General features: G+C 44.6%; 1 protein-coding gene across 4 annotated transcripts in view; it reads right to left on the bottom strand.

Annotated features, from left to right (window-relative positions):
• The window catches only part of AP2B1 (adaptor related protein complex 2 subunit beta 1), an 82,504-nt gene that overhangs the window by 29,476 nt on the left and 25,237 nt on the right, over window positions 1–27,791 (bottom strand). For all 4 annotated transcript variants that reach the window (XM_030027490.2, XM_030027492.2, XM_030027491.2 and 1 more), the window contains exons 7-14: window positions 27,263–27,484; window positions 26,249–26,369; window positions 23,932–24,027; window positions 19,077–19,192; window positions 17,786–17,951; window positions 17,168–17,266; window positions 13,946–14,205; window positions 9,299–9,491 (exon numbers count right to left, since the gene is read on the bottom strand). In XM_030027490.2, coding sequence (XP_029883350.1) covers window positions 9,299–9,491; window positions 13,946–14,205; window positions 17,168–17,266; window positions 17,786–17,951; window positions 19,077–19,192; window positions 23,932–24,027; window positions 26,249–26,369; window positions 27,263–27,484 — 1,273 coding nt within the window. The remainder of the gene's footprint in view (window positions 1–9,298; window positions 9,492–13,945; window positions 14,206–17,167; window positions 17,267–17,785; window positions 17,952–19,076; window positions 19,193–23,931; window positions 24,028–26,248; window positions 26,370–27,262; window positions 27,485–27,791) is intronic.

Consider the following 27,791-nt stretch of genomic DNA (forward strand, 5'->3'; position numbering starts at 1 on the left):
AAAAAAAAAAAAAAAAAGCATTTGACAAAATGGTTCAACTCTAGGTATGTTGTTCAAATATAAGCTGATGTGTTAAGATATTGAAAAAATGCACCATATAGCTAAAGCAGAAGCTTCCAGGAGTGTCTGTGCTTAGAGCCAAAAAGGCTCCAACCTTTTACCTCTGCACAAAAGACTTGGAAATTTAACTTTGTTCTGGTCCCTGCTAGCCTGTTACCCGGGAGATCTCATGGCAAATGTATTTTACACTGGCCAAGAGATACCATAAAGCTTCATACTTCTCTCCCTCAAAGCACAGACTAAAAGGATAAAATGCCTTGAGAACAGCAGCAAAGTCGCAGACAGTGACTTACTAGATGATAACTATCCTCCGAAGAACCTGTAAAATTTGACAAATCCTAGGGAAAGACTATGACAAACAGATCAAGTACAAGAGTAATCCTTTGATATGTCCTCTCAGCATTTGGCAACTAGAGGTTTAGAAACTTCCTCTACTGAAGACTGAAACACGACAATCATATGTAATAGGTGCTATTCTGTGCTAGTCTGGATCCCCCTTCTATCCCCTGGCATCTCTCCTTCCCCTAGTCCCCACAGGAGCCACCTGATGCAATATTAGTTATCATCAGTAGATGTTAAGAGAAGTACAAATCGCACACAATTTGCCTTTAGTTAAGAAGCCTTCAGAGCTTCTTTCCTGTGTGAGACTTGGTTTATCCCTACTTGAGGTCATGGCAGAAATTTATAGGACATCCCTCATCTTCTGCAACGGCCACCTCTTCATACCTCAGCACAAGGCCACCTCAGCAACCCATCCTCTTGCTGCCCACGGCAGTGCATTGCGCAAGTCCAGTTTTTCTTAGCTTACTTAGGAGATAAAAGCGAGCGATTCCCAAGTCAAAAGAATCAGTCACAGACCAAAGGAAGCCAGCCAGAGGATGCAAATCCAATTAATACTGAGCTTATAAAACAGGGCTTATTACACTGTCAGGTCTCCCCCACTGAAACAGGCTGGCAGAGCAGAGTTTTGTTCTACAGACTGCTCTTTAAGCCAAGCTGTGTTTTAGATTAATACATCAGATCATTTACATCTTGTTACTGGCTCACTGAGGAGTAATAAATGCAACTATTACACCTCATCCCTATTCATAGTCTTGCACGCAGATGAACTTCACACTTTATACTGACAGGCAGTGAAGACCAGAGGAAAAGAAAAAAGGGTGAAAAATCCAATTCATTTCCAGATAATATTGCATGCACGGAGGATTTCTGGTACTGTTGTCTGAAGCAGGAGAAAGACTGGTTTATCAAACAGCAAACATTTTACAAAGGGTATTATGGAAATGACTGAATAATTCTGCATAATCAAGCCAGATACTAACTATTCTACCATTTCCTACTACACTCATCATAAGAAGCTGCAGGCTAGGAATCCAACCTCGAAGAAACCCATACACTGGTATCTGCATGTACTCAGTGTGAAGGAGGGAAGGAATGACATATTGGGGTTCCTCAAGCTATCCGCAAGTCTTCCATTTTCCCTAGCTGTCAGGCCTTGAGGGAAAACTAGAATTTGGATTTATTGCTTGTCTTGAGTCGAGACTCCAGCTCTCACTCCCTACAAGGCAGAGAAAAAAAACCCTCACTGGCTCAGACAATTTACCATGAGCCTCCTTACATTTCTAAATTGCACCCAACATCTCTGCTTTGTGGTAGAAAAAGATTCTTTCCAATGCCAGGAAGCTCTGACCTGCTCCTCCTGAAGCCGCGCTTTACGCATAGGAGGGGTCTGCACACAGTAGCCTGCCACTCTCTTGGCTCCTATGCTTGGGACCAAGCACTGCAGATGCGTGCTACAAAGCCGCAGAGCGAGCTCAAAGGAGCTGGCAGCTTCACCAGGTCCCTACAGGCAGAGCTGGCTCTACTTATATAGTGAAAAGGGAAGTGACAACATAGCTACTTCAACAGAAATTAAAGGGGGGAAGTTAATATAGAACTAATCAGTTCCACATCAGATCTGGGGTGCACTACCCATTGCAGCAGCACAAAGTCCCCTTCTCCATTTTTCTTGCCTGTCACTCTCCCTTAACACCAATGCTTTCCTCATTCAGAAACTACAGGTCCGGTTCACCCAATCGTCCTGCAAGATGCCCAAGACCTAACTTTATTCCAAACTCAAAACGATGAAAGAGACGTAACAGCGAAGTGTGTGAGTAAGAGGGAAGGAGGAAGACAGAGGGAACAGGAACCAATTACCCACGGAGTGTCCTCTCCCATCTGGAGTGACAGGCAGAGTGCAGAAGGAAAGCAGCAGCTATTAATCAAGCACGAAGTGCTGCTGAACCAATTCCCAAGGGCTGGCAGCTCTAGTTAACCATTTCCATTCATCTCATGGGCAGGCAGCCACTCCTGTCGGAAGGACATCGTGAACCTGCCTTACATGAGAGCAGGCAACAGCGCCGCAGAGGAGAGGACCACGTTAATACAGCTGTCAGCCCTACTCAGGCTGAAATGCTCGCTGTGAAGGTGGGGTGGACGAAGGCTGCCACTTGATGGCCAAGGGGAATTTGTAGCACTGCAAAGCCCTCATCCTGAGCCCAAAGTTGGCAGGCTTGCCTCTTGCTGAAGAGCCCAAAGCCTCTGTCCAGGATGAAGAGCTGCCAGCTTCAGGAGATGAGCAGGGAGCCTTGGCCACCAAACACATGAAGTTCTTCAAACAGGAATTCTCTTTATTCCCGTCAAACCCATCCTGCTACAACAGCACTCAAGCAGCCACATGGGTTTAAAGAAGAGGCTGGGCTCAACCCTGTATCAACAAAAACAGTACTAGCACCTATTCCTAAACTGCATCGGCGTCTTTACTTTGTATTAGTTGGCTTGCATGGTGTTGCAGCTGCTCTGCAGTTGAAGAGCAGTTGCCCTGTAATTTCAGCTCCGTGTAAGCAGTTATGCTGACTTATGAAGTGTAGCAGTGCTGGAGTTACTGCATTAGGAGGGTTTATTTGCATCTTAACAGCAGCTTGTAATGAAGTGACTCTGCTGAAGCGTTCATGTGATCTGGAGGGGTTACAAGCACTTCTGCAACATGACGTGAGGCATTTAGAGCTCCAAAAAATAACAGGGAGGGTGGAGCCAGGGACAGAAGCTGCAACAACCACTGCTCAGCAATCACTTTGCCTTGTGTCCATAGCATAGCCAGGGCTTTCAGAGCAGCTATGCATTTCATGAAGCCATAATTCATGGGTTAACAGGGGACAATTGCTGCCTCCTCCCTCCCTCGCACCCCAAACCAAAAGTTAAGCATCACAGCTCAAGGAGCTAGATGAGAGCATGCACTCAGTTACCCAGCAGCAAGGAACACAAGGCATTTACCTAACAAGAATCCGGTGATGGGGCCGACTGAAATGCTGAGAGCACAGTTGCTAGCAGGCCACTTGATCTGGGCTAATCCTGTTAGAGACATCTTAACTGCAGGACAGATCATGCATGGTCTGCATCTTCTGACATCCTGATGGGCTGTAGATATCTCATTGCAGACTCCGCTGTGGCTCACACAGAGACATTTTCAGTACCTTGTTTGCTGCCTATTTTATGTGTCTGTTTTCATAGTGCCAAGCCAGGCTTGCAGAGGAGAAGGGCTACTGTCCAAACCAAGGACAGCTGTACCAAAGGTGGTGGAGGACAGGTCATGCTGCCAATACCACGGCCACCAGTTTCAGTAGCACTTACTACTGATACTTTACCTTGCTGAATGATTTCTATCAGCAAACGAAACTAAGTACTAACCATTTTCATTTTCTAAAGTGCAAAAAAAAGCAGCTCTACAAAGCTCTGGTGGTCCCATTGTTGTTACAGCAACAGCAGCCTTAAATCAGACATGAATGAGCAACCCACCAGAAGAGCTCCTTTTCTGTATCAGCACTGCTCCAGCAATGGACACATGCCCTTTGTCAGAAATCCTAACAGATATCATTTGTAGATCAAACCAGAACAGCCCAGATCAAAGGAGATGCTTAGCTCCTTGTCAGAGGCTGGAGGAACACCCCGGGGAAGCATCACATCCACTGCATAAATAGATGTTGGGGCTGACCTAGCATAGACACTCTCACACTGTAGTTCCAGGAAAAGGTAAATGAAGTAACTTTCCCAAGATTATACATAGCAAGTCACTTGCAGAGCCAGGAGAGGAATCTGGCACCCAGGGCAGACTGGGGGTCGCTTTTGGGCTTCCACAACTATGTGAGGCTTCCTACTCTGAGTATATGAAATAACTTAGTAGAAGCGTTTGTTTTTTTAATAAAACATCGGTGAGTCCCTAATCAACCTCAACAAGCCAGGGCGTTGTCTGCTAAGGCCAGACTTTGAACTCTCCACTTGAAAGCAGTCAGACAGGGAGGGAGTGACACCAGCAGCCTCTGCTCATCAGCCTTTTGGATGAGGCAGGCACTCAGGACCACTGGAACAGGCGTTTCTTCCCAGGCTGCTAAGCCTACAGGTGCCCAGAGCCCAGGACACCCCACGGGAGAGGATGAGCTAGCACTCAGGTCCCAGCTCTCCATCACACTTCAAGGCAAGCACAGTGGTGGGATACAGCACTGAACTGTGCAGAAGATACCCCGGGGGTCAGACTCCCCTATATCCAACCTGATTACATAGAGAGGCACAGCTCCAGCTGGAACAGCCCAAACCAGTCAGGTATTACAGAAAACTGTGGATATCCAGTGTTTATCAAAAAGCTTTACAATTCAGGACATAAATCAGTCTGACTAGCTGCCAGCCTTGAATCAATAATATTCTTGTAGATGAGTGGCTAGAGTATTAAATAAAATCCTTACATAACAGACAATCCAAGCCTGTCCATTCCTACAAATTTACTGCTCTGCCCCTGGGTTGAAAGCCAGCCTCCTTGGCTCCTGGCCACAGTGCCGTGCTCCTGTTAAACGCACGGACTCACAGCGAGCTGCACAATGTGCCCGGCAGCACGGAGCTCTCATGCCCAATGGATTTTCAGAACAAATGAACACGCAAAAAGGTTTAAAGACAAAATGACCCTGGCTCATTACAGCACGGATAGACATCCTACAGAGTGCTGCATCAACAGTAAACCAGGAGTTGGAGGGCTGCCTATAATCTGCATGAAGTTTAGCCACTTAAGAGCCGGCTTTAAGGGGATAAAGCATCAAACTCCAGCTCTCAGCATGCACAACTCTGCATCCGGCAATCTGCTGTCCAAGCAAGTTTTGCTTCTCCTACATTAGTGACTGGTACCACTACTTTACACTGTGGAGCTGGAGACCTCAAACAGCTTTGTAACAGTGGGCTTGGTCACCATTTTACAGAAAGCAAGCAAAGCAGAAGAACAAGATCTGCCCAGGGTGGCAGACAGGGGCACAACCTGGAACAGACTCAGTGCTGGCTCTGTTCACTAGAGAACAGCTCTCCGTAAGTCATACAGTGAGTCTGCTCTGGTTATAATAAGCAAAGCATATCTTGTTCTTGTACTAAAGGCCCTTTTTTTCTCTCTCCCCCCCCCCCCCCCTTTTTTTTTTTAAATTGTTAACACATGCTCAGCATCTGTGCATGCACAATATGCATGTTACATTTAATACCAGTTACAGGACTCACTGTGGAGATAAGAGTTACTCACTAAACAAATTAACCTATCAAGCAGCTGGAGTCTCACTGGTCATGGGGATAAATATCTAGCAACGCTGAGGAAAATTCAAATGAACAATATTAATTTGGTGTTTTTCCAGTTTTACACCATGCAGTCTCTATTTAAATGCCTGGAAGAAAACAAAAACCCACAGTTTAAAAAATGGAAATGCAGAATGACATTTGCCATGGAACTTAATGCTGCTGTTGATTTTTCTGGGTTAGTCCTGTTGGGACTTTCATTGCAAAAGCACCCCTCTGAAGACAGACACCCCCTCCAAAGACAAGGAGGTATTATCAAATACACAAGAGCTGCAACAAGTATCTGAGGGGATCAACACATGACACTGAGTGAATGTGACAAACTGGCAGAGATCCTGCCAGCAGCCTCTTCCAGACCTTCAGCTGCCTTTGAGACACTCACAGCACTGACGCAATCTCACCATCACAGCAACAGACCATGATTTCATGCATTAACTCAAGCACATCCCAAACCATTTTCTTCCACTGTAACAGAGAGGCTTATTTAGGTTTTGTTTTGTTTTTTTTTTTTACATACCAAACAGTTGCTTGGAAAATGGAAGTAGAGTTTGGGTTTGCTCTGCTCTGGCAGTAGAGCAACTTACATCCCCGCTCAGGCTGACAGATAATGCCAGAGGCACAATGCAAAGAATACTCTGCATTCAAGTATCTCATGTTCCCCTGTCTTCTCTCAGGTCACCTGAGATCCAAAAGGGATCTGCTAGTGATGAGCAGAAAACAGGGATCAACAGTAGAGGTGGTACAAACTCCATCACTGGGGCCCTTAAAAAAATTTACACTAGACAAATTCCTGTTGGGAAAACGCATACTCAATCCTTCCTTAGATCAGACCCCAACCCCATTTGGTTCCAGTACTCTTACTTAAGACTCTTAAGACAACAGGAGGGATGGGAAAAGAGAGACCAAAGCAGCACACACAGAAGACGACAGCTGCCTCAGCATTCACAACCAAACAGGGTTACTTTCTGGTAGCACAAGGGCCCAAAGCAAAGTAAACTCTGTCTGGTTTGAGGAAGAGAGAGGGACTGCTCACACCACTCCATGCTTCATGCAAGAGTAAGGGAGCCTCAGTCTTCCCAACAAAGCAGGGGAAGAAATGCATTAAAAAAAAGACATTAGGAGTAATGGAGAGGGAAACTTCAAAGCAGAACAAATCAGGCAGCAATATAACATAAAGCAAATTGTGTATAAGGTACCTGGAGAAGAAAAAGGGATTGCTACACTGACAGCCAGAACACCTACTGATGGGCAGAACACTGTTAAGGACAGAGGAAGAGGATTTGATTCCAGTCTCTAACCCCACTAATTGACTACATGAACAGCCCAAGTGACCACCACCCCTGGCTCCCAGCCATTTTTGATCCCTGGTGAAGGGTGAAGAGCTCAGCCCTTCTTCAATGGGGCACCTTGATGCATCTCACCCCCTCACCACATACACAAATCAGGCATGTGCGTACCTGCAGTTTGAGGTTGTTTTTGGCACCGCACAAGTGTGGCTTAATATTAGCCTGGGATCCAAACACCAATCCCCTTGGCTAGCCAAGCAGCCAAGACACACTGCCTAGCAATTTAGTTAATACCAGGTTAGGGTTAACTCAGCTTGATACTTGTTAAATACATGCCCACAACAATAAACAAAGACACAGATCACATTCATTCACACACCAATTAGGCTTATTAGGGAAGGAAAAGCCTGAGAAATAGAGATTTACCAGGAAAAGATTCACTTATACATGCAAGGTATCAGAAGACAGGACATTTGATGCAACAGCACTTCAATAGAAAGCATTCCAGGGGGACAAAAAAAAAAAAAAAAACCACCAGATTTTTTTTAGTGTTCACCCCATCTAGTAACTCAGCTGAGACACTGCTGGCCCACACAGCCTGAGGCACAGCTACTCCCCGTCCGGACATGATCACTTTATTAGATCATACTCCACAGCCCCATAGATTTACTTAAGGCTTGAGAAAAACATTAAGTAAAAGCCTAGTACCGTATCAACTAACAGCTCTACTGCCAAAGCGGGTCACTAAATTAAGCCCATTAATGCCAACTGCGAGACAACTCTTTTTCCCAAAACCAAGCTTTAGTCCTCCTGCTGTGTCCATTTATCTGTCTCTGACACTAATGAGAAACAAAGGGTTACTATAAGTGGCCTGGAAGACAGTATAGACAGAGAAATTTAACTCCTAGCCATTTTGAGCCACTACAGATAGCATCATTTTCTGCAATACTTTAACATAATTAAAAATCCCAGTTTCTTAGTGGCATGTCATGCAATGCAGGGCAAAGGCTGCAAAAGTCACTGCTCTGGGCTCACTGTCTGCTTTCACAGCAGCTCCAGCTTAAACCATTTCCCTAATCCCCTATCTCCCCAGCATAAAAGCAGTCTCCTTGCTAAATAAGCAAACTGCTGTTTAGATGGCACAGAGGCTAAAGCACATCTGACCTCTGTGAACACCAATGCCATTAAGGGTTAGGTTGTTTCCAGTTCATCAGCTCACAAAGCACTGGAACTGGAAACGTGTTTAATGTCTGCTTTAATAAGATTGTGACAAGTACGGATTGGGGTTCACACAGCTGCCTCCTACCTCTATTATTCAGAACTTGACTCAGAACTGAAACCGCACCTAAACCAGGCACACAGATAACCCAATCCAGCACACTACAAGCCAAACCTCAAACCAAAGCAACACAAATCCACTGTAGGTCTGAAAAACACCCAACTATGTTCTCTGGGGTAGTCTTACTCAGGTTATGTGGTGCAAATATACCTAGACTGCTTCTTACCCCTGTAGGCAAGTCACCAGGGTGTTAGGGATCTGTGTGCTGTGCTCCACCCCATGGGAAGAACTCCCAGGCTGATGATTACATTCACCACTTCTCAATGCTTGGCTGCCACCAGCGTAAGACCACAGCACCGAGCTCCTCTCCACTGCTGCGGTCTGGTCTCCTTGCTAAGTGATTCTCTCATTGCAGCTCACGCCCAGCTCACACCCCAGAGCAGAAGCAATGTGTAATTACTCATACTCTGGAGCTTGACCCCGTTAGTACTAGAATACCTCCTCCTGAGCAGCTGCGGCATGGGGAGGACTACACAGACTGCTTCCCTCTTGACCTAACTGCAATTAAAATGTCACCGATATTAAACCATGACATAATCTGGAGAATATACAAATGGGATGACACGGGGCTATGGCCTGCAGCCCTGAAGAGTTTTGCATTGAAATTCAGTAGGGTTGGGAACCGGGTGGAACAAACGCCTTCTTGAAAGGGAGCCTGAATCAATTACAAAGCAGTGGGACACTTTACATCCTTAAACCAACTTTTTGGTTTTCTTCTACAGACAGAAAAAGCATGGAACAAATATATCCGCTGACCATAGGGATTCTACAGCATGCAGCAACATTCATTTTATAGCAGGAAAAACCTGCTGAAAGTTGGTACAATAGCACTGGTTAAATCCTCTTGGAGTTTTAGGACTCAGCACTGCGAGCTCAGTGATCCAAGCATTACAAGCACAAATGATCAAGGCTTTGCAGAGATAAGCACAGCTCCCATTATTTCACATCAGATGAAGCTAAAGAGGATGCTGCTTACCAAGCTGTCCAGCCCTCCTCCCAGGAGGTCCACAGCACCCATCTGCATGGAGGAGACTTGGGGAACATTCACTGGGGGTCCCAGGTCCAGGTTGAGAAGGTCACCCAGAAGGTCACCCTGCGATGGAATGACCTGCGGCTGCTCCAGGTTTGTAGTGGCCGTTGTGCCCACAGGGCTATCGCCTGCATCAGTGCTATGGGTGGGAGGAATAAGAAGCAGAAGAGAGAAACATTAGTCACCTTCAGTCTCCAGATTCCCAGCATGGGGAAACACAGCAAGAGGTGGCTCATGAGCAGAAGCCAGTTAAAAGCTTACCCTAGCAGCTTATCTGACCACTGCCACGTACAAGGCAGTGTGTTATGGCAAGTGGTTCTTCAACACATGCTTTGAGCACAAAGATTTTCCTTGCACTTTGCATGGTTTTCAGTTCAGAAAAGGGAATCTTCAAAGCGTGAAATCTGCCCACCTTGAGAATCACAGACCCCTCAAAAACAGTGAGCCATGAGTACTACATGGACTACAGCACTGAAAATAACTATTTCCCAGCTCAGAAACCCATAGAGATGATTTTCAGCCCAACGGGCCTGGAGAACTACATGTAAACGTGGGGGGGGGGGGGGGGGGGGGAATATCCAGCTTTCATCAGAGACCTAACACTGATAAAATCCTTGAGCCCTGACTCTAATGAGTGCAAACTCAACCACTCCCCACAGATCTGGATTAACCACCTTCTACTGACCAGCAACTCTTTTCTAATTAAAGACCTCAATCTAAAATTGATTCCTCCCTTCTACCAGTAATTTCCTTTTCTCCAAGTTAGCAGGCATGTTAATTACTAGTCTAGAAATGCTCATTATACAGCTCCAAAATTTCTCAGCATATGCAGTCTGGCTACCTTTTATATTCACTTGCCACTACTGAATTTTAGAAGGAGAGGAAAAAAAAAAAAGTAAGACTGACTGTAGCTCCTGCAGATCTCATTACAATGTATTTATTCTTTAAATCCAGAGATGCTAATATTTTAGATAACTTAAAATCTATTTTGTATCCTCTTGCCAGCAGTAACTGACAAAATTATTTCTAGCTCATATTACTGCAGATGCAGCCAACAGGTAATTGCACACAAATGCCATGGGAATTAGCGTCCTGACAAGGTGTTTAACACCGGGGCTCTTTTGTAAGGATTGCATCTCCTGATTTTGAGTAGCCACAATTCTCTTCCTTATCCGTATTCAGTTACTGAGGGGAAGCTTTAGCAACAGAGTATAAGCTGCTCCCAACTTCAGTGCCAAGAGGAAAAGATGTAGCATAAGGACTGCAGAATGAATTAGTTACTAGGCAGCAACAGAAAAAGTTGAAAGCTTTTTTGCATTAAAAGCTTTAGACCCCTAATAGTACTAATATTAGTTGTCCTTTCTGCTTCTGCCTTCAGCAGGGAGATTTCTGAGTATGCTGAACAGCTAACTAAAAGATTTTTGAAGAGCAAGTGGTTACCGTGATGCACTCCCACCCCCAACCTGAGAACGGGGAAGAACAGCATGTATGAGCAGAGGCACATTACAAGCCGGTAGTGCACACACTTGGTTCGTTCCCAGTATATAATCCCTTTAACACTACACCTCTTCAACACTTACTCATCCTTCTTCTGATGGGAGATAAAGCAATCCTTCAAGGTCTTGTGTAACTGCAGTTGCCCCAAAGCCCAATAAGAAATTAGGAGAGGACAAAGCTAAGTCCGTTTGTATTAAAAAACAAAACACCAAGCCTTCCATTTCCTGTACAGAATGGGCCTCTTTAAAGATACTTGTATAAACAACTTTGCATTTTCTTTGAAAGAGATAAAATGAATAAAGATTATGTGGGTTATAAAGGGCAAAAAGACTTGACATAAGCTTTCTCCCTTATGGTCTTGGGCAGTGACTAGCAGCTGGGTTTGCCCATGCGAGTTGGAGATTTGGCGCTCCTGTGAGTTCAGCCTCCAGTGGTTCCCAGATGTTGGGTGTCACAAGGGATGCACAGCCTGAACAAGAATCAAAAATTTCCTGCAGCTGCCTGTGTGGGAATGGGGACTCCTGCCCAGGTCTAACCAGACTGCTCCTCTCCCAGGAGCCTTGTAAACATCTCCCCAAATTTCCCAGCTGCATTATAGCTGAGCAGGGGTGGTGGGAGCCACCACATGAAGAAACACTGCCAAGCAATCAGGAGATTTCTCCCCCACCTTTAGGATTCATCTGCAACTCTATGACACTTGGGCTCATTGAAGAGGCAGGAACATCTCACCATCTGTGAGCTGTTCAATGGGTCTTCCCATCAGCTGAGAGCTGAAAGGAACCTGTCCTACACTGCTTTGAATGAAAAAGAAATGAATCAAAATGCAATGTAGTGCATGCATTCTGCCAACCATAACTAACTCCTCATAGGTTTATACCCAGGAAAGCACCACTCATCCAGCTACTTCTGCTCATCTACTCAAGGCAATGCTATCTTGACCCTCTTAAGCCACATTCATTGCAGATGTCTCCACATTTCCATGCTTCCACCTCTATCTCACTGTGCAATCTGAAGGAAAACCTCAGTCTCTAGCGGATGGGTCAGCCACCAGAGTGGTCATTACTGGAGTACAGAAGTAATGAAGATAACTCCAAATAGCTAGGTGAGGAGGTTATCTTTCACTGGACACCCTTAACTTGCCTTAAACTGACAGATTTTCATGTATCTTTTCATGCACATTCAGCATCAGAAAGAGGCAAACCAATTTCTTAGTCATCAGTAAAATCATACTGGATGCACAAATTCAGGCTCCCCACAACCATGCTCCTGCAGAGCTGCTCACTGTAATTCCCATCGCTGAAAGTGGCAATTTGGTATGCTGTGACATGGTACAAGGAGGCCTTGGCATCAGCTGGTAAGGTTTTACTGTCCTTTTGCTAATAGTAAAGCCGAAAACCAAAACAATGGGGTGTCTTTACGAGGTGAGCTCACATCAGAGAAGCCTGGTGTGCCATTAAGTAACACCACTCATTTTTTTAATTTACCAAACAGTCTAGAGCACTGCATCAGTATGCAGCGTGCTCTGCTGAGCACCCTCGAGACCTTCCCCCAACTCTGGCTTCCTCAGCTTGCCACTGCTGACTGAGGCCTGAAGTTTTTACATTGAAGGAATGGGTAATTTGGTAGTAAACACCACCAAGGCAATGTACAACACTGCTATAGTCAGAAAAGATTTGAGGTCAGCAGACTGTTTGAGCATGAGCTACGAGAGTCAAGCTGTGTACACAGTATACTCAAGAAGCTAGTAAAAAGACCACTCCTTGCAAAAGCTGGATTTCTTGAGCTGACTAAAACCCCCTAAAACATTAGCTTCCATAGTGACCTGAAACAACAGTGTACAGGAAGGCTGGTAACACCAAAGACCAAAGCTACCCCCACCCCAGCTCATTTTGCTTTTGGGGCAAATCTTTGACTAGGAGAGGTAGCTGCGGAAAGCAGCCACTGCTTGTCTTCTCCAACTGGTAGACTTGTGCTTCCTGGTCCTGGGTCAATGCAGCCAGACTTGATTTCATAAGCAGGGAGAAAACAACTCGGCTTCCAAAAGCTAGTCATTACAGAAATAGCTTTAGTTGCTAAGAATAGCAGAGAAGTGGTGTCAGAAAATAGACAAGGAGCAGCATCGCACACTGATTTATCAGTGCAACAGCAAAAAATAGCACTCCAAATGTCACTTTGGGAATATTATTAAGAGGTAAGCCTGGATACTCTTGCCTCTTGTAAAGCACACTTATATTTGTCATTAATACCATTAGTGCAAATAGCACTGCTTACCTGAATGAGGAACCACAGGAACAGGCTCAACAGCAAACCAGCCGCAGCCCAGGACTACTGTACTGCCTGCTCTTGCAGATCTAACCTACTTCCAGGACTATGATCATGGGGAAGCATTAAAGCCCCAGACAATAAGCCAAAGAATTTCCCCCTCCCCCCCAAAGGTTAGACAGAACCTTAGCAGTCTAGCCATCTTCTTTTAATCCCAGTTTTCAGTGACAGGGCTTAGATGGCTTGTACACTCCCCTTGCTTTATAGGCACCAAGTGAGAAAGGTAGTTTTACCAGTCCTTCCCCATTTCATATTCCAACAGCAAAGGATCCCTGTACTTGCCTGTTCCAGGAAACCAGCATTATTCTACACAAGTGAGGCTTGTAAAGCTGCGCTGTTGCTGAAGCAAAAGCTCTTACAAAATCAAAGAAGTGTATCCTTCTCAAAAAGATGGGTTTTTTTACCACAGTCGTCCTCCTCCTGGAAGTATGCCCTTGCACCAGTTATCCAAAGCTTCTGCTTTTTTATTCAAACTCTCATGTCAAGAGGGCTTATAGCCAGCGCCTTCTGAAAAAACATCATAGCTTCTCCTCACACAAGAACTTTGATACTTCCTCTGTCTTCTGACCCAGGAACTCAGACACTCCATACCCAGGATTAAATTCTACAATGAAATGGTCCCTTGAATGACCTGCAAGCCCCTACACAATCAACAAAACACCACTGGAGTGTTATTTAAAAAAAAAAAAAAAAAAAATCTTTGCACCTTTTGGACTGTTTGCTAGAAAGAAACAACCAATCCTGCCCATTATCACCACGGTTGCCTCAGCTTACCTTCCATGGTGAATTGGCAAGTGTTTGCGGTGGATCCCATGGCTCCCCTCCACAAAAGCGTTGGGTGGTTTGTGGTACACAGAAGCCAGAGACCCAATATGGCAGATCAACTCATCTAGCAGAGTCGGTTCAATCAGATCGGTCTCTTCAGAAATAAGTGGCTTTTCTGACAGGACCACTTCTTTGGCAGTCACTGGATCCGTGGAAAGAAGGCGCCAGTAGATGTAGCCACGATCCCGCAGGTCTGGGTTGTCAGAATCCTGGGACAAAGCAATACATCAGTCACAGGTTTGAGGTGGACTAATGCCTGTAATCACTTAATTTTTCTAGCAGTGATTCTGCTGGATTAAAAAAACCCAACCATCCAGTAGCGACAGTCACCAATTTCAGAATGATGATACAAACTGCTTGTTGTGAAGAACATCCCAAAATTAAAAGTGAGAACCAAAGTATTAATGCCTAACTTCCTGCTCAGCAGGTCAGGGAGCAAAAAGCCTAGGATTTACATCCCACGTTTGCTCCAACCCACAGAGCCATCAACTACTTTCCAAACTCTGTGCCACTTGACGTAACAGTAAGTATTAGGAGAAATCCAAGGGGGTGTAGACAGAAGAAAAGAATGCGAGTCAAAATGACTCTGTCACATACTAAGAGCAAACATGCAATATTGCATATTGTAACAGAATGATCCAAGATTCCTGGAAATATATGACTTACCCAAGGGCACTGCTGGACAAAAAGACACTGCAGAGCTACAGGATGGATCTTAATAGGCCATATTCTTCATACTAAAAGAGATCTTATTTATCCTGCCTTTTAGTTATCTAATGACATACGGAAAGATGCTAATGATACACAGTTAGGATACTTCATCAGTTCTCCAGCTGTCAGTAATACCCTTGTTTTACTGCAGATACTTCTGCCTCTGCATGAAGTGCTTGTTATTTCTCTCCTTTTCAAATAGCTCTGCCCAGAACAGCAAAGTGACTGGTGATAGTTTGCAGCTAATGTTCTAGGGAGAGGGAGATGGTGTGGTTTTTATGTTGTAGTGCAACATGTTTTGAACTGTTCATGGAAACAAGAGCTAGGATTTTTAATCCCCACATCAGCAGAATAACGGGGTAAATGTTTCTGAGGTTTTCCCGTAAAATTCTGGCCTTCCTCCTTGTCATTTCTTTTCTTCTTCTGTGATCTCATTCACGCCGCTGCTGACCTGCTATAACCTGCCTCTCTGCCGTCTGTCTCAAGACATTCTCAGGCACACAGCAAAACCTCTATTTGTAATGAGACTGAGCACGCTAAGCTCATTTTGCTTGTAAGGACCTAGATACAATGTCTGGGTCAACTGATAGATTTCTCTGCAGTGCTGTTTTTCAGTTTGATGGTGGAGTCGTGGACTCTTTACACCCTTCGCCCTTAACAATTCCTACAAGATTCTCCGCAGGCTGCCTGCGGCAGGCAGATCAAGATCAGGCAGGGCTTCTACAAGGGCAGGCATGAAACACCACATCCTCCTATTTACTTGCAGGCACATACAGATTCAAGACTGACTGTTTCTTCCCACAGCCAAATAAACAGACTTGAAACTTTAGTAAATCTACCGGAACAAGAGGCTCAGATCTTCCCTTCCCACATTTCTCCCAATTCTCCCCTCTCCAGGGTCTGCATGCGCACCTGTGGTGCATACCAACAGAACCATGCTAGCTTAGTTACCAACCCACGCCACACAGACAACAGCTATGGAGATGTAGAGGCTCTATGCCATCCATTAGGTTATGGGTTTGCCAGGGACCTCGATCACTGCTACACATCTGTGTCCCTCCCATCCCCAGCTGCTTCATTGCTATTTTCACCAGTGTTGGCTGGATTAAGCTGGCTCCTGCTACAATCACACCTGCAGTTTGCTGAGACACTCAAAGTGCAACAATACCTAAGGCTGGGGAAAGAAACACACATGTAATTACTCTCCCACTCAAGTGAAAAACAGTATCTCTACCTAGAAATCAGACCTTGAAGCATAAGGCTTTTTAGTGTTTTACAGCCAGTTATCCTACATTGACTTATTATTCACATAAAATACAAGAAGCCACACTGAATCAACATTTGTGACAAACAGAGAAAAAACAGACGCCTATTATATTCCTAGGGTGCCATTAAGTGTTTTGTGACTCAGCATAGTGGGTTTTAACACTTAGTACCTTTCTTCTGTTGACTTAGACAAATGACACAGCATGCCCTTGGCCCACCCCTCTCTAAAGAGGAGCTGAGAGCCTGCCTAATAGCAGGTTTTGAAGCAAGAAAAGCAGGCCACAGATTTCTTGCCACTGACCAATGCGACACCCCCAAAGGGATGAATAAAAGTTTCAAGTACTAATAGTCCACAGCCATGACTTCTGGCAGCAAAGACAACCAAAAAGGCCAGCTGATGATTGACTCCAGGTTTTCTGCTCAGAAACAATCGCAGCCCATTCAGAACAGCTGGGAGACTATTTTCACCACTTGCCACAGCAGGTCTGGAGAGGAGCTGCTCTTTTTGGACTACACCATCACACATTTACCCCAGTCATTACAGACAGGGAGTGTGGGAGGATCAGCTGAGGTCTTCCCCACTCCTGCCACCAGGACATCTCCACTTCTGTCCTCCAGAACTACAGCACTTCTGTCTGCCAGCTCAAGCCCAGCCCCGCCTGCAGTGATCTGAGCTCATAACTCAGCACCTCATGCATAATGAATCTGGGATCTTAACCCACTGTTACAGCCTCCAGCAAAGCTGCCACATTGGTTGACAGCATCCAAGTACAAAGGAAAAAAACCAAACCTCAGTTCTTTCTTTTTCATAGCACTGCTTACACTTTGCTGTTCGCAAAACAAAGTCTTTGCCAGGCCCTTTCCCTCTGTCATAGCTCCAGATGTTTCAGCTGCAAGCCACCTTCAAGGAGAAAGCATTTTGGTTTCTTCGTAACTCTACCCTGTCTCTAACTTTTCATTTGGTGAGGGAACAGGGAAGGAATTAGGATGAAGCAAGAGCTAAGGAGAGAGCAGATGCCAGATGGCATGGTAACAGGCACAGAGCAGCTCTTAAATGGAGTCTCTATGGGAGAGAGAGGAACACGCTTGAATCCTATCTACTGCAAAGCTGATTGGCCTGGCAGATGGGAGACACCACACAGCAGGCCAACACAGTGTCTGGAGGGCTCTGGTTCACTGGATATCTTGACTTACCTGCGTGGCCAGGCTGAGGACCTGCTGAACCAGCTCCTGTGTCTCCGAAGGCTTTTTTAAGAACAGCTTCACTATAGCAGTCAGCAGGGTGAGCTGCACCTAAGAGAAAGGGACACAGTAGAGATAAGAAAATTCATCCATGCTTTAGCAATGCCTCCCATGTCTCAACATCCTTTACTGATATGAAACTGAAGTCCTATGCTTTATAACAGCATTATACTATTCTTTGCCAGTGAAACCCATTACAATGAGACGCAGAATCTTGCCTGTTGCAAAACATTTTCGCAGACAAGTCCCTGATCAGCACACTGAGATTTATGTCATACTTTCATGCATCTCATCACTATTCTTCAGTATGTTCTGGTCCCTAGTAGGGCTATTCCCCAAGAAGTATGCAACATCTAGAAACCCCTCCTGTTCTCTCTTATCCTTCCAAGACAAGAAATTTGGGAGATACAGGCAACAGAGCAAGTCTACAGTCTCCCAAGAGTTTTATTTTAGCCAAATATTGAAGTTTTCATTGGGGGTTATTTTCTGACCACTGCAATAATATTTACCTTCCATCCCATACATACACTGCATGAAACACTACAGATAAGATGTACAACACAATTTTACCTGAGTACTTTCATCATGGAAGCCCTCCAAAAAACTCTCCAACAGCTCATCTGCATTGTCAATTCTTTCTGCATATTCGCCCACTATCCAGATCATGGCAGCTCTGGCATCTGGTTCATCCAGGGAATCTAGGTTCTCACACAGAGTGGCAATGATGCTTTCATACCTGATTTGTCAGAGTACAGGTGGATTACTAGGGTGATTTCAACTTGTTACTCCATCTCTGCACACATAATTCTGCAGAGAATCCTGCACTGAATTACAATGTCTTGTATTTCTATGCAACAAGCAGCATTTTCACTCAACTACAGAAGATATTCCTAGGCTTTTTCTTTTTGCAGGCTGAGTACTAAGATGTCACAGGGTCCTCAAGAGCTTTGCAGTTTCATTAACCAGCAAGAGCACCCAGATGTGGAATGCAAGACAAAGCTGCCTCCCTCTCTGTTTTGCTAAAGGGAACATTTGATCATCCAACAGTTCAAACCATGAGTTTGTATCAGATCCTGCAGCCTCACTGGCATCTTCAGACTGGTAACTTTAAACTGCATATTACACTTCCCCAAAGGCTTTGCTGTAAAACAGACAATACCCCACACTAATTATTTAGCTTCCCCTATTCCCATGCGTGGGTATCCCTGTCATAAGCAGGCAATCTATCTTGTAGCTGACAGCAGAAATTGCCAGAGAGGCCTGCAGATGTCCCATATTACTTTTTTAGGTGATCATGAAGTCTCTGCTGAAAGACACTGCTGCTGTTCTGTAGCTGAAGAGACAAAACCTTATTGCAGAAACAGCTTAAAAGAAGCTGAGTACTGCCCAAGCCAGAGAGAACACTCGATGGAGAAAGCCAGCAGCGTTCTGTTCAGCACAATCTGACTGGGATCTCAAACCATGAGAGCCATGAACCTTCATGGCCTTGTATAAGCCTTCTAGAGCAGACGAGCAAAACCAGAAGCCTGATGCTGTAAACTTGGTCAAACTTTCCTTCTGGCATTCTCTACAAGAGCTTTACTAGCTTTTGATTAAGGCTTATACTCAGCATCAATATGGAGTGTTGGGGAAGGAAGCTTTCAATTCAAACTAATAATGTGTCAGGGTGATATCTCATCTAAAGCCAACCTCTGAATCCTACTGTACCTAGGACCTAGAATCAGAATGGACACTGCTTTTCAGAAAAACGGCCACCTTTGCTTCAGAGCCCTGGTAAGGTATGCTGAGTGAGTTTTACATTGCTCTATTCTGATGCTAGCAGACAAGAGCTTCCCAAAAACCTTATACTACTTTCACATACTTGTTAGGGTACTTGCGGAAGATGTCTCTGATGACCACAATGGCCTCTTGGACCACATAGTTGACCTTGGTCTGGATGAGGTCTAGCAGTGTGCTCACGCAGCGCTCTGCAGATTGCTAGAGAGAAGAACAGAACAGTACAATTAAAACAAGCTGAAGAAACACTCCTTCCCAGCCCATAGCGCACACTGAGGCACAAGGCACACACAGGAGAAAAGGCCCAGAGTGGGAAAACAAAAGGACGACAGCTACCAACTCAATATACATGTCCAGAAAAAACCTACAGGTTGACAAGCGCTTGTGTATTACAGTGGAGATACCAGCTGACTCCAGCTCCTGCGAAAAGTAACGGTTGAAGCAGCCATGCCAGTAGACAGCTGGATCACCACACAAGAGACCTTAAGAACATTGCCTGCATTACTACTTGTATCACCCTCTTGCTGGCTAGCAGTTGAAACAGGCCACTGAATGAGCTCTCCTGGACTTGCCCAAGCTGTGGCAACCAAAGCTGGGAGAGTTTTGGCAGGGACTGCTGGAAGGCGTCTGGGGAAGCTAGTAGGCAGGAGAAAACCATGCTGTCAGTCATGCTGCAAGAACAGCAGCAAAAAGCAGCTCACACCAGCAAGAGGTTCAGTATTTTTTGGGGTGAGGTCACTAGCAACATGTGAAGATACAGCTATAAATAGAAATCCAGCTCTTGCTAATGTAGCTTTCACATTAATTAGTTCAAAATTCCCAGCCACAGGCACTGTAACATAACAAGGACTGGACACTGGCATGGTCCAGGAACCAGAACTTGAGATAGAGGCAAATAATTCAGGGAGGTCTATTCCCAAACAGCACAGTGAGGCAGGACATCACAGGAGCAACCCACTCCAGCACCAGAGAGTCTCAAATAAGGACAGCAATTTGGCTATTAGCAGAGCACATATGAAGCCTCATTACACAGCTGGTGATTAATGTGAGAAGCAGACTGCTCACGACACTGCCTAGGCAGTCACCATCAGAACATTCATAAAGCATTCAGGATCGAGACAAATATCGTAGGGCACAAACAATAGCAACGTAGGTGGATTTTTCGATTCGAGTGAGCTAACAGTGCCCTTCACTTTCAGAGCACTTGAAGGCTGGGCAGAACGAGGAGGAATGCTCTGGCATTTAAGTCAAAGGAATAATTTTTTTGAAAATGGACAAAAATCTCAAGGACAAACCTCAAGATTGGTAGAGCTGAATTTGGGACAAGCAGAGACTAAAACCTTTTGCTGATTTCTTGCCCTCGTGACTCTAGCTGTGGTATCTTACAAACACAGCCTACAAGCGCAAACAGTGGCAATGCTGGTGTGGGGATCAGCCAAGAGAGGAGACACTGTAAACCAGCATTTGCTCTGTCTTTGCAAACTGGCTCTAAAGGTCCTAAGACTCTCCCCTGAAATTCACACCAAACAGAAAAAAAATCCAATACAAATGGCGTCAGAGTAAGGAGAGGTATTGTGTAATTTTATATGATTGGTATCATTTTTTTTATGATACCTCCCCCTCCTTAGCACAGCTTTACAGGTACTGTGCCACTACAGAGTCAGTGAAATGGCAATCTGACAACATCTTGCTCTGCACCCTTCTCCTGCTCAAGAAGAGATTTGAGGCCTGTGACCTGGAAGACTCTTCCATTTCATTGAGACTGACCATGAACCTGGCTCCACACAGATTGACATTGCACAGTGGGAACTCCACTCAGAGTCCTTGCAAGATAGATGCTTCAGAGCTTGCAATTTCATCTCCTGCCAGTTTCTCAACAACTTTCACTAGATGTTTTAACACATGGCCCTGCGAGCCTTGGGGCACTTGGGGTAAATCTGTCCTAAGCCAGCTCTACAGAACTTACAGCATCAGTCACTGTTTGCAACAAGCAGTGCAGCCCTGTCAGAGCCTACAACTAGCAAAGCTTTAAGAGCTGCAGAATTCAAGGAAAAGTAAATTAAGGTTTATTTTTCTTTTCTTTCGACACTTCAAAGCATGATTTTTCCAGGAAGAGCACAACATCCACTTTGAAATATGCAGTATTGATTTTTAGCCCAAGAGTCCTTTGGAAAGTGAGCAGTCATGTGGGCACAAGCACAGTAGAGCAGTCCCTCTAACAAAATTTCCCAGTAACAAAATACATCTCAGCTCACCCCATCCCTTGTAAACACACTGCTACTTGAAGGTAGACATCCCTGGGGACTGCAGTGCTCTGCAAACTGATGAAAGAGTGCCCCAACCAGAACAGCACTCAAGCTGGGGTGAGGAAGGACAACCAACCAACATCAAAATTGCTTTGTTTTTCCATAGACACCAAATGAAATCCCGCAAGATTGCTGAAGTAGCACATACCATGCTCACAGCTGTAAGCCTCAATGATTTCTAAGAACCAGGCTGCTGGCAGAATCTCCTGGAACCGGGACAAATCCCCTTCTAATATGGCTCCTTCTGCTTCTCCTTTGCTTCAGAGGAATCACTATTCTTACTGCATCCATTTCATTTCCTTTTCCTATAGGAGTGGTGTTTTGTTTCCTTACAATCAAAGCATCAGACGACTTCTTCATCTAGTGCTGTCAATGGAGCAAACTGATGCACAAGCCAAACACCTTCACCTCGTGCTGTCAAGTCTAGATACACCACACGGTTTGCTGTAGACATACTCAAACTAACTCTGAGCCCAGCTAGACTATCCATGCAAAATGATGTTGTTCTGACATCCCCCAAATCAATATGACTACTTAAGCTCAGGCAAAACCCATCAGCCCTGCTAGTCAGCATGGTTATTGCTTACATTTCCAAAACAAGTGCTACCTCTGCTGTTAGTACCATGCGCTGCTGCGCAGCAAAGGTAATGCCACACTTGCTCTATGGTGCATGTCACAGCAGACAAATTTATTTACTGTCTTACTCTTCTCGGAAAGACAATTAGACAAAAGGTAGGATCCTTGCAGGCAGAGCTGAGGTTCTCCATGCATATTCATTCATCAACAGCTCCTGCTGGCTGTGCCCTATGTCAAAAAGCAGATTTCTAAGCCTTGGGAACTTGGACACTGATGGTTGAGAGAATGCTCTTCCATTAGTCATAATTCACAGTGCAAACAGCCTCTAGTAAACACAGATGCACTGGGGACAGGGATTAACCTAGAGATGAGGACACTGTAATGAGTTGTTCTATATTTGCCCTCCTTAAATCTGGCTCTTGTTAGAGGAGTAAACAGACCTCATCTTTAGCAGCAGTGTCTTCCAAGGAGCATTGCTAAAAATCAAGGTTAACGCTACTTATTGAGAGACAATTACACAGTTAGAGGGTCACTGCACATTTGTCAGGACATTATTATTAGTCCTTTGCATATTGGATGTGGCCATCTTGGTATCAGGGATGGGAAGAAAGAATGTAGGGGATGAGGGCAGGAAAGGGTAAAAAACGCCTAAAAACACCTCAATACTGCAGGAATACCACCACCTTTCATGTGAAACTAGGACAGACACATGGTCAAATCCTAGTGAGAAAGTGTCTACTGAGAACTAAAGCAAACTCCCACTTCCCAGCACAAGCACCGCTACAAAAAAAGGCTGCCACCAGCTTCTTTTGGCTTCTCAGTAGCCCTCTTCCCCACTCAAGAGCATTTTCTACTGTCCCTGCTGTGGCTCCATCCAGACAGCCTCCTGCCTGCACACAACATGGAAGAAGCACTCTGGTATTTTGAACTGCAGACATGAAATAGAGGCAGCAATCACCTGCTCTATTGGGCCACACTTAAAAGAAAGCCCATGGCAGTGATAAATCTTTAGGAGCTGAAGGAAGGAAGACAAGGCTGCATGGTGCAGACAGTGGTGTCAGAAGTTGGTGGCCTCTTTACACAGACTTAGGGTAGTTTAGCTGAAACAAGGGAAACCTGTGCACTGACACTATACTCAGTCAGGCATGATTAGGTTTTTATTTAAATCTGCTGTCAGGCAATGCTCATAGGAACACACTTTAGCAAAAGCTAAATGAGCTCAGCTGAAATTAGACCACTTATGTGACATTTTGCACTCAGTTATCAGTTTACTGAAAAGTACCGACACCACAGCATAAGTCTTCCCTCTCTTCACAGGCTTTCTGAGCTCCTGTCAGGCATAGCAGATTCATTTACAGGGAGATTAACAGGGACATCACTAAAAAAAAATAAGTCTATTATGAGCATTTTCGTGGATGTTCAACTGGCAGAGGACATTTCAGACTGTTGTCTTGGGTAACTGCAGAGGTTCTTGGGAACTTACTTGCATAAGCATCTAGGCTAAAGAGAGCACAGCCCAAATGAAGCTACAAGCTATATGGACCTTTAACACTAGATAAGCAGGATGGAGCCACTATGTTTGTGCAAATTGCACTTACATGCCCCAAACCTCTGTAATTCTATGCATGTGTGTTCTATTCAGCTGCAACGAGAGAGACAAAACCTTTCATAATACCAAGTTTCTTTGCACAATCTCCTCTCCTTCCGCCTTCAAAACGTCAGGCCACAGCTATTAAAGGAGGTCCTCATGGATAAGTGGTCGTTGTTCCATTGAAGCCAGTGCAGAAAAATATTCCATCAAGGATCATTTAGCTGCTTTGCTCTGCCTGCAAGCTGAGGTCCGAGAGGAGCACACCACCCTCCTGTGATGTACTCACCTGGAGCTCACAAGTCCTACTGTTCAGCTAGGGCTTTGCCCATGAGCATGATATATCCAGGTCACTTGATTGCCAACACAGGAGCAAAGAAACTTTGCAAAATGTGGGAACAAGATTGCAAAGCTCATCATTGTTTCTGAAGACAGAGAATCACAGAAAACCTCAAGATTCAGATACTTGCCTCAACCTTGATGGCACAGCGCCCAATTGCTCGGACAGCCTTGCGCACAAAGTCAACGTCCACCTCAGTAGCATATTCCTTGAGCTCTGCCAGGACCTGCAGAGAAAGCACACCAATGTGAATCTCTGGGGTCACACAGAGAGTACATCCCACTCTGACAAGTGATGCTACTTGAATACCATAACACGAGCAGGATGTATTCTTCCACAGCTAGCCACACACATTCAAAGCTAACAAACTCTGTAATCAATCTCTCTCTCTGAAACCCACTGGTTTGGATTAGGCAGCAAGACTTGGTTTAGGCTGGCCAAAGCCAAAAGATGGCTCAGTCTAGATTATTTTCAAATTCCCCTGAACAAAAGCTGGGGGCAAAGTCAGCTCTGCCAAACTTAAATGTTGCTGTTCGCTCTTACACTGAAAATACAGTGAAGTAGGGGTCACATCCATACATATAGATTTTACGTGTGGTTTATTCTACTTATTGTTCTACATTCACTGTATGCAAAGCTCTCAGCAACAACCATTCTTAATCCCTCCTTTTCTGTGCTGAGACGAACATCTGGATCTCTACTGGATCCAAAATGAGGATCCAGAGGAGATCTGAGGACACCCTGGAACACCTATACAGAGATTAACAACAGTGTGAAGATATTTCCCCTCTTAAGAATAAGATTTACTGTTTTATCTCAGTTTTTTTGCTAATGAAAACTGCACAAGGGCTTGAACCAGGACCTGCTGGGATCTTACAAACCACTAACTAAAAAGCTACTTTGTCTTAAAGAAATCACTTAGTTTAGAAAGAAAAAAAAATTTAGAAAAAGACCCTACACAATTTATATTCCCTCATAAACTCATTTGTTTCAGTTTCTCATGTCAAACATGACATCAGGGATTTCATCGTGATGTCACAAATAGATTGCAAAGGAGAGGTGAACAGCACAAAGCGAGACAGTGGTTTGAAAAAATCTCTAGTCAATGCAAATCGTTCAGAACAATGACAAGATGAAGAGGCCTTGAAGGGCCAGACTGCAGACAAATAAATCTTCAAGGAGTAGACAGGACATCTGTGTTTTGAAGTTTTATTATTGCCTTGGATGATCTATGTTGCACAGTACTTAGAGCATCCAGGTTTAGTAGCTTATGCTTTTCAAATACTGCCCAAGTCTGAGTGACTCGGATATAACTAGTCTGCTGCCTTGATCTAGAACAGGCATGGAGATGAACAGTCTTGACAAGCCACACAGGGAGGATGCAGGTAGAAGCCTGCTCTCCTTGTGTCTCATTTCAGGGCATATTTCTGATGAAGCTTTGGTTGTTTTTAGGAATGCCTCTTTAGAACCAGGAGAAGAGTCATTCGTTAGTCTGCAGATTCCAGTCCCAGACTCTGCCCTCCAGACACCACTGCCTTTCATCCAAACAACCTGCATTATCTAAACATTATGCATTAAAATTGGTATGGAACCTACCAAGAGTAAATAGAAAATTCTGAATACGTTCTCATGGAAACTGATTTTTAAAACGTTTTCCATGTCCCCAGCACAAAAGGGGCATGAATTATCTTGCTCTGTTCCAAAAAACATCAGAGGAGAGAGCTGAAGAGAGCTGCTTAAAAATGTCACTTTAAATGAAATTGTTCTGTGACAATTAGGATAGCACAATAATAGCACTAACCAGAGACATTAATCATACTACATTAGTGTTAGGCCTTGTGGCAAGGGTCGCACTCAAGACCACTTCCTCTCAGAAAGGAATCTGGATTAAAACAATATCAAATCCAAGGAGATTCTATGCTGTAAAGCAGTCTCAATTCAGTTTAGCTTTAGCTTTGTGCTATTTCAACTCTGGAAGCAAGCTAAGCAAAACAAAGGTTATTTTAGCTCTGAAGAGTGCCTGTGCAAGGGTTTAACAATTTAACTAATACACTTGAAATTCACACTTCAGTAATGTTTGGCCTTTCTGAATGCCTCCGTTACAGGCACACCTCTCTCACTTGAAACAAGCCTCTCATTCCAACCTCAGCACTAGCAGTGACTCATTTGACAGGAGACATCAGCTCTCCTCCTGGAATTGTAATCTGTAAAACAAGATCTACCTAATGGTCACGATCTAAGACATACCATGCTATTAACATTTAAATTATGGAGGAAACTCCAACACCTCCCATTAAGTAGCTGCAAAGAGCACTATACCAGGGACAGTGATGCCTAAAAGCCAGGACAACACTAGAAGTAGCTGCATATATCCTCACGCAAGGACCCTGAGATGGTTTTCCATCCCCAGAACACATGCAGAACACATCAGAAGTTCCTCAGCTGACCTGGGCAATGTTTGCTTGAGAAGCTAGGCGGATCATGATGTCCAGTTTCTCCAGTTTGACATAGATGGGGTCATTGTACTTCACGAAGAACACCTTGATTTCCTGCTTCAGGATTTCAGGCCTGGAGGGAACATAAAGTTGTTTCACTTAAGACTGGTAAAAACAATGGGCTATATCCTAACCAAAGGTATCTTTTATTTAGAAGTCTACCCAAACATTCATTGAGAAACAGAATGGTGTCCCTTTGTGTCCAGGACATGCAAACAAACATACGAGAACAACATTTTGAAGAAAGTTAGAAGCTGGAGAAAAAGATTTAGACACAAAATGCAGAATTCAAGTCTGTCTATGCCTACATCTCTACTTCCTCCATTTGAACTGCTGAGCCAACCACTGCAATCAGTCAGTGGATGACAGTGTTTTCAGTGAAAGACTAACATCCTTATCTCAATGCAAACGCCACCTACAAACTCATTTTCTGCTTTCACTTGCAAGATGCCAGTGCACAGTAACTCTGCCCTGAATACAATCTACAAAGTGCTATCCAACCTATCCCACCTTTCCAGCAAGGAACAGTATTTAAACATGGATGTGGGAGTAAAATGGTGAAAAAACCAACCCACTGTACATCAGTATGTCACCAGCCTGGTTCTTCTATGCTGAAGAGAATAGCATAGGCACATTGAGTTTCTACAGGTCACTATGAACTGTACAGTTACACCCTCCTTCCTATTTGCAATCTAATTTAGAGTCTGATTAGAGGGCAGTTCTTACGGCTCTTAAAAAGGTGGCAAAGAGAGAGGCAGGTAAAGAGATACTGTATGATACCAGTATCACAAGTATGCTGTAAAGAAAATTAATTCAGGCTACCAGAGTCATGAGACTGTTTAAACTGTCCCTCGAGGGATCTGAACCTGGATTAAACGAAGTTCTGTGCATGTAGAAATATCTGAAGGTCTGAGATAACTAGATGCCCTTCGACAACCCAGGAATAACAGCTCCCTGAGGCTTTACCTTTTCTGCACAATCAAGTTGATGTTCCTCAGGGCAACATACTGAACTTCAGGCTCTCCAGACAGCAGGGTCACCAGCGGAGGGGCAAGTTTCTTCAGCAGCATGTTGTAATAGTCAGAGTCCTTGGGAAGAAGTTCCAGGAACTTCATCAAGACCTTCACTGCTGACAGCACCACTGCCGAGTTGGCGTGAGACAGCCGAGGGGTCACCCGTTCACAAATACTGGAGAAAGAGGAGTAAAAAAGGGTTCACGCGTATTTCAGAATGTCAAATATTTCAGGTCTTATCTGAATTTAGAAGATTGTACATGGCTGAAGACAGCTTCTCAGACACTACTTTGCTTTGGTTTTGTTCACAAAGAACAGGCAAAGTCCTGCTTTCCTGAACACAGCAGGAAGCAGACAAGAATGACTTCTCTCACAGCTTCAAGCTTCTCTCCTGCCACAGTTAGCTCAGGAACTCTTCCAGATCTCAGCATTACAGCCCCAACACACGTTCAGTCATTAGTGCTTTCTGCCTTTGCCTGGTG

This window comes from Aquila chrysaetos, chromosome 10 (genome assembly GCF_900496995.4).
Source record: "Aquila chrysaetos chrysaetos chromosome 10, bAquChr1.4, whole genome shotgun sequence".
Lineage (NCBI taxonomy): Eukaryota > Metazoa > Chordata > Aves > Accipitriformes > Accipitridae > Aquila > Aquila chrysaetos.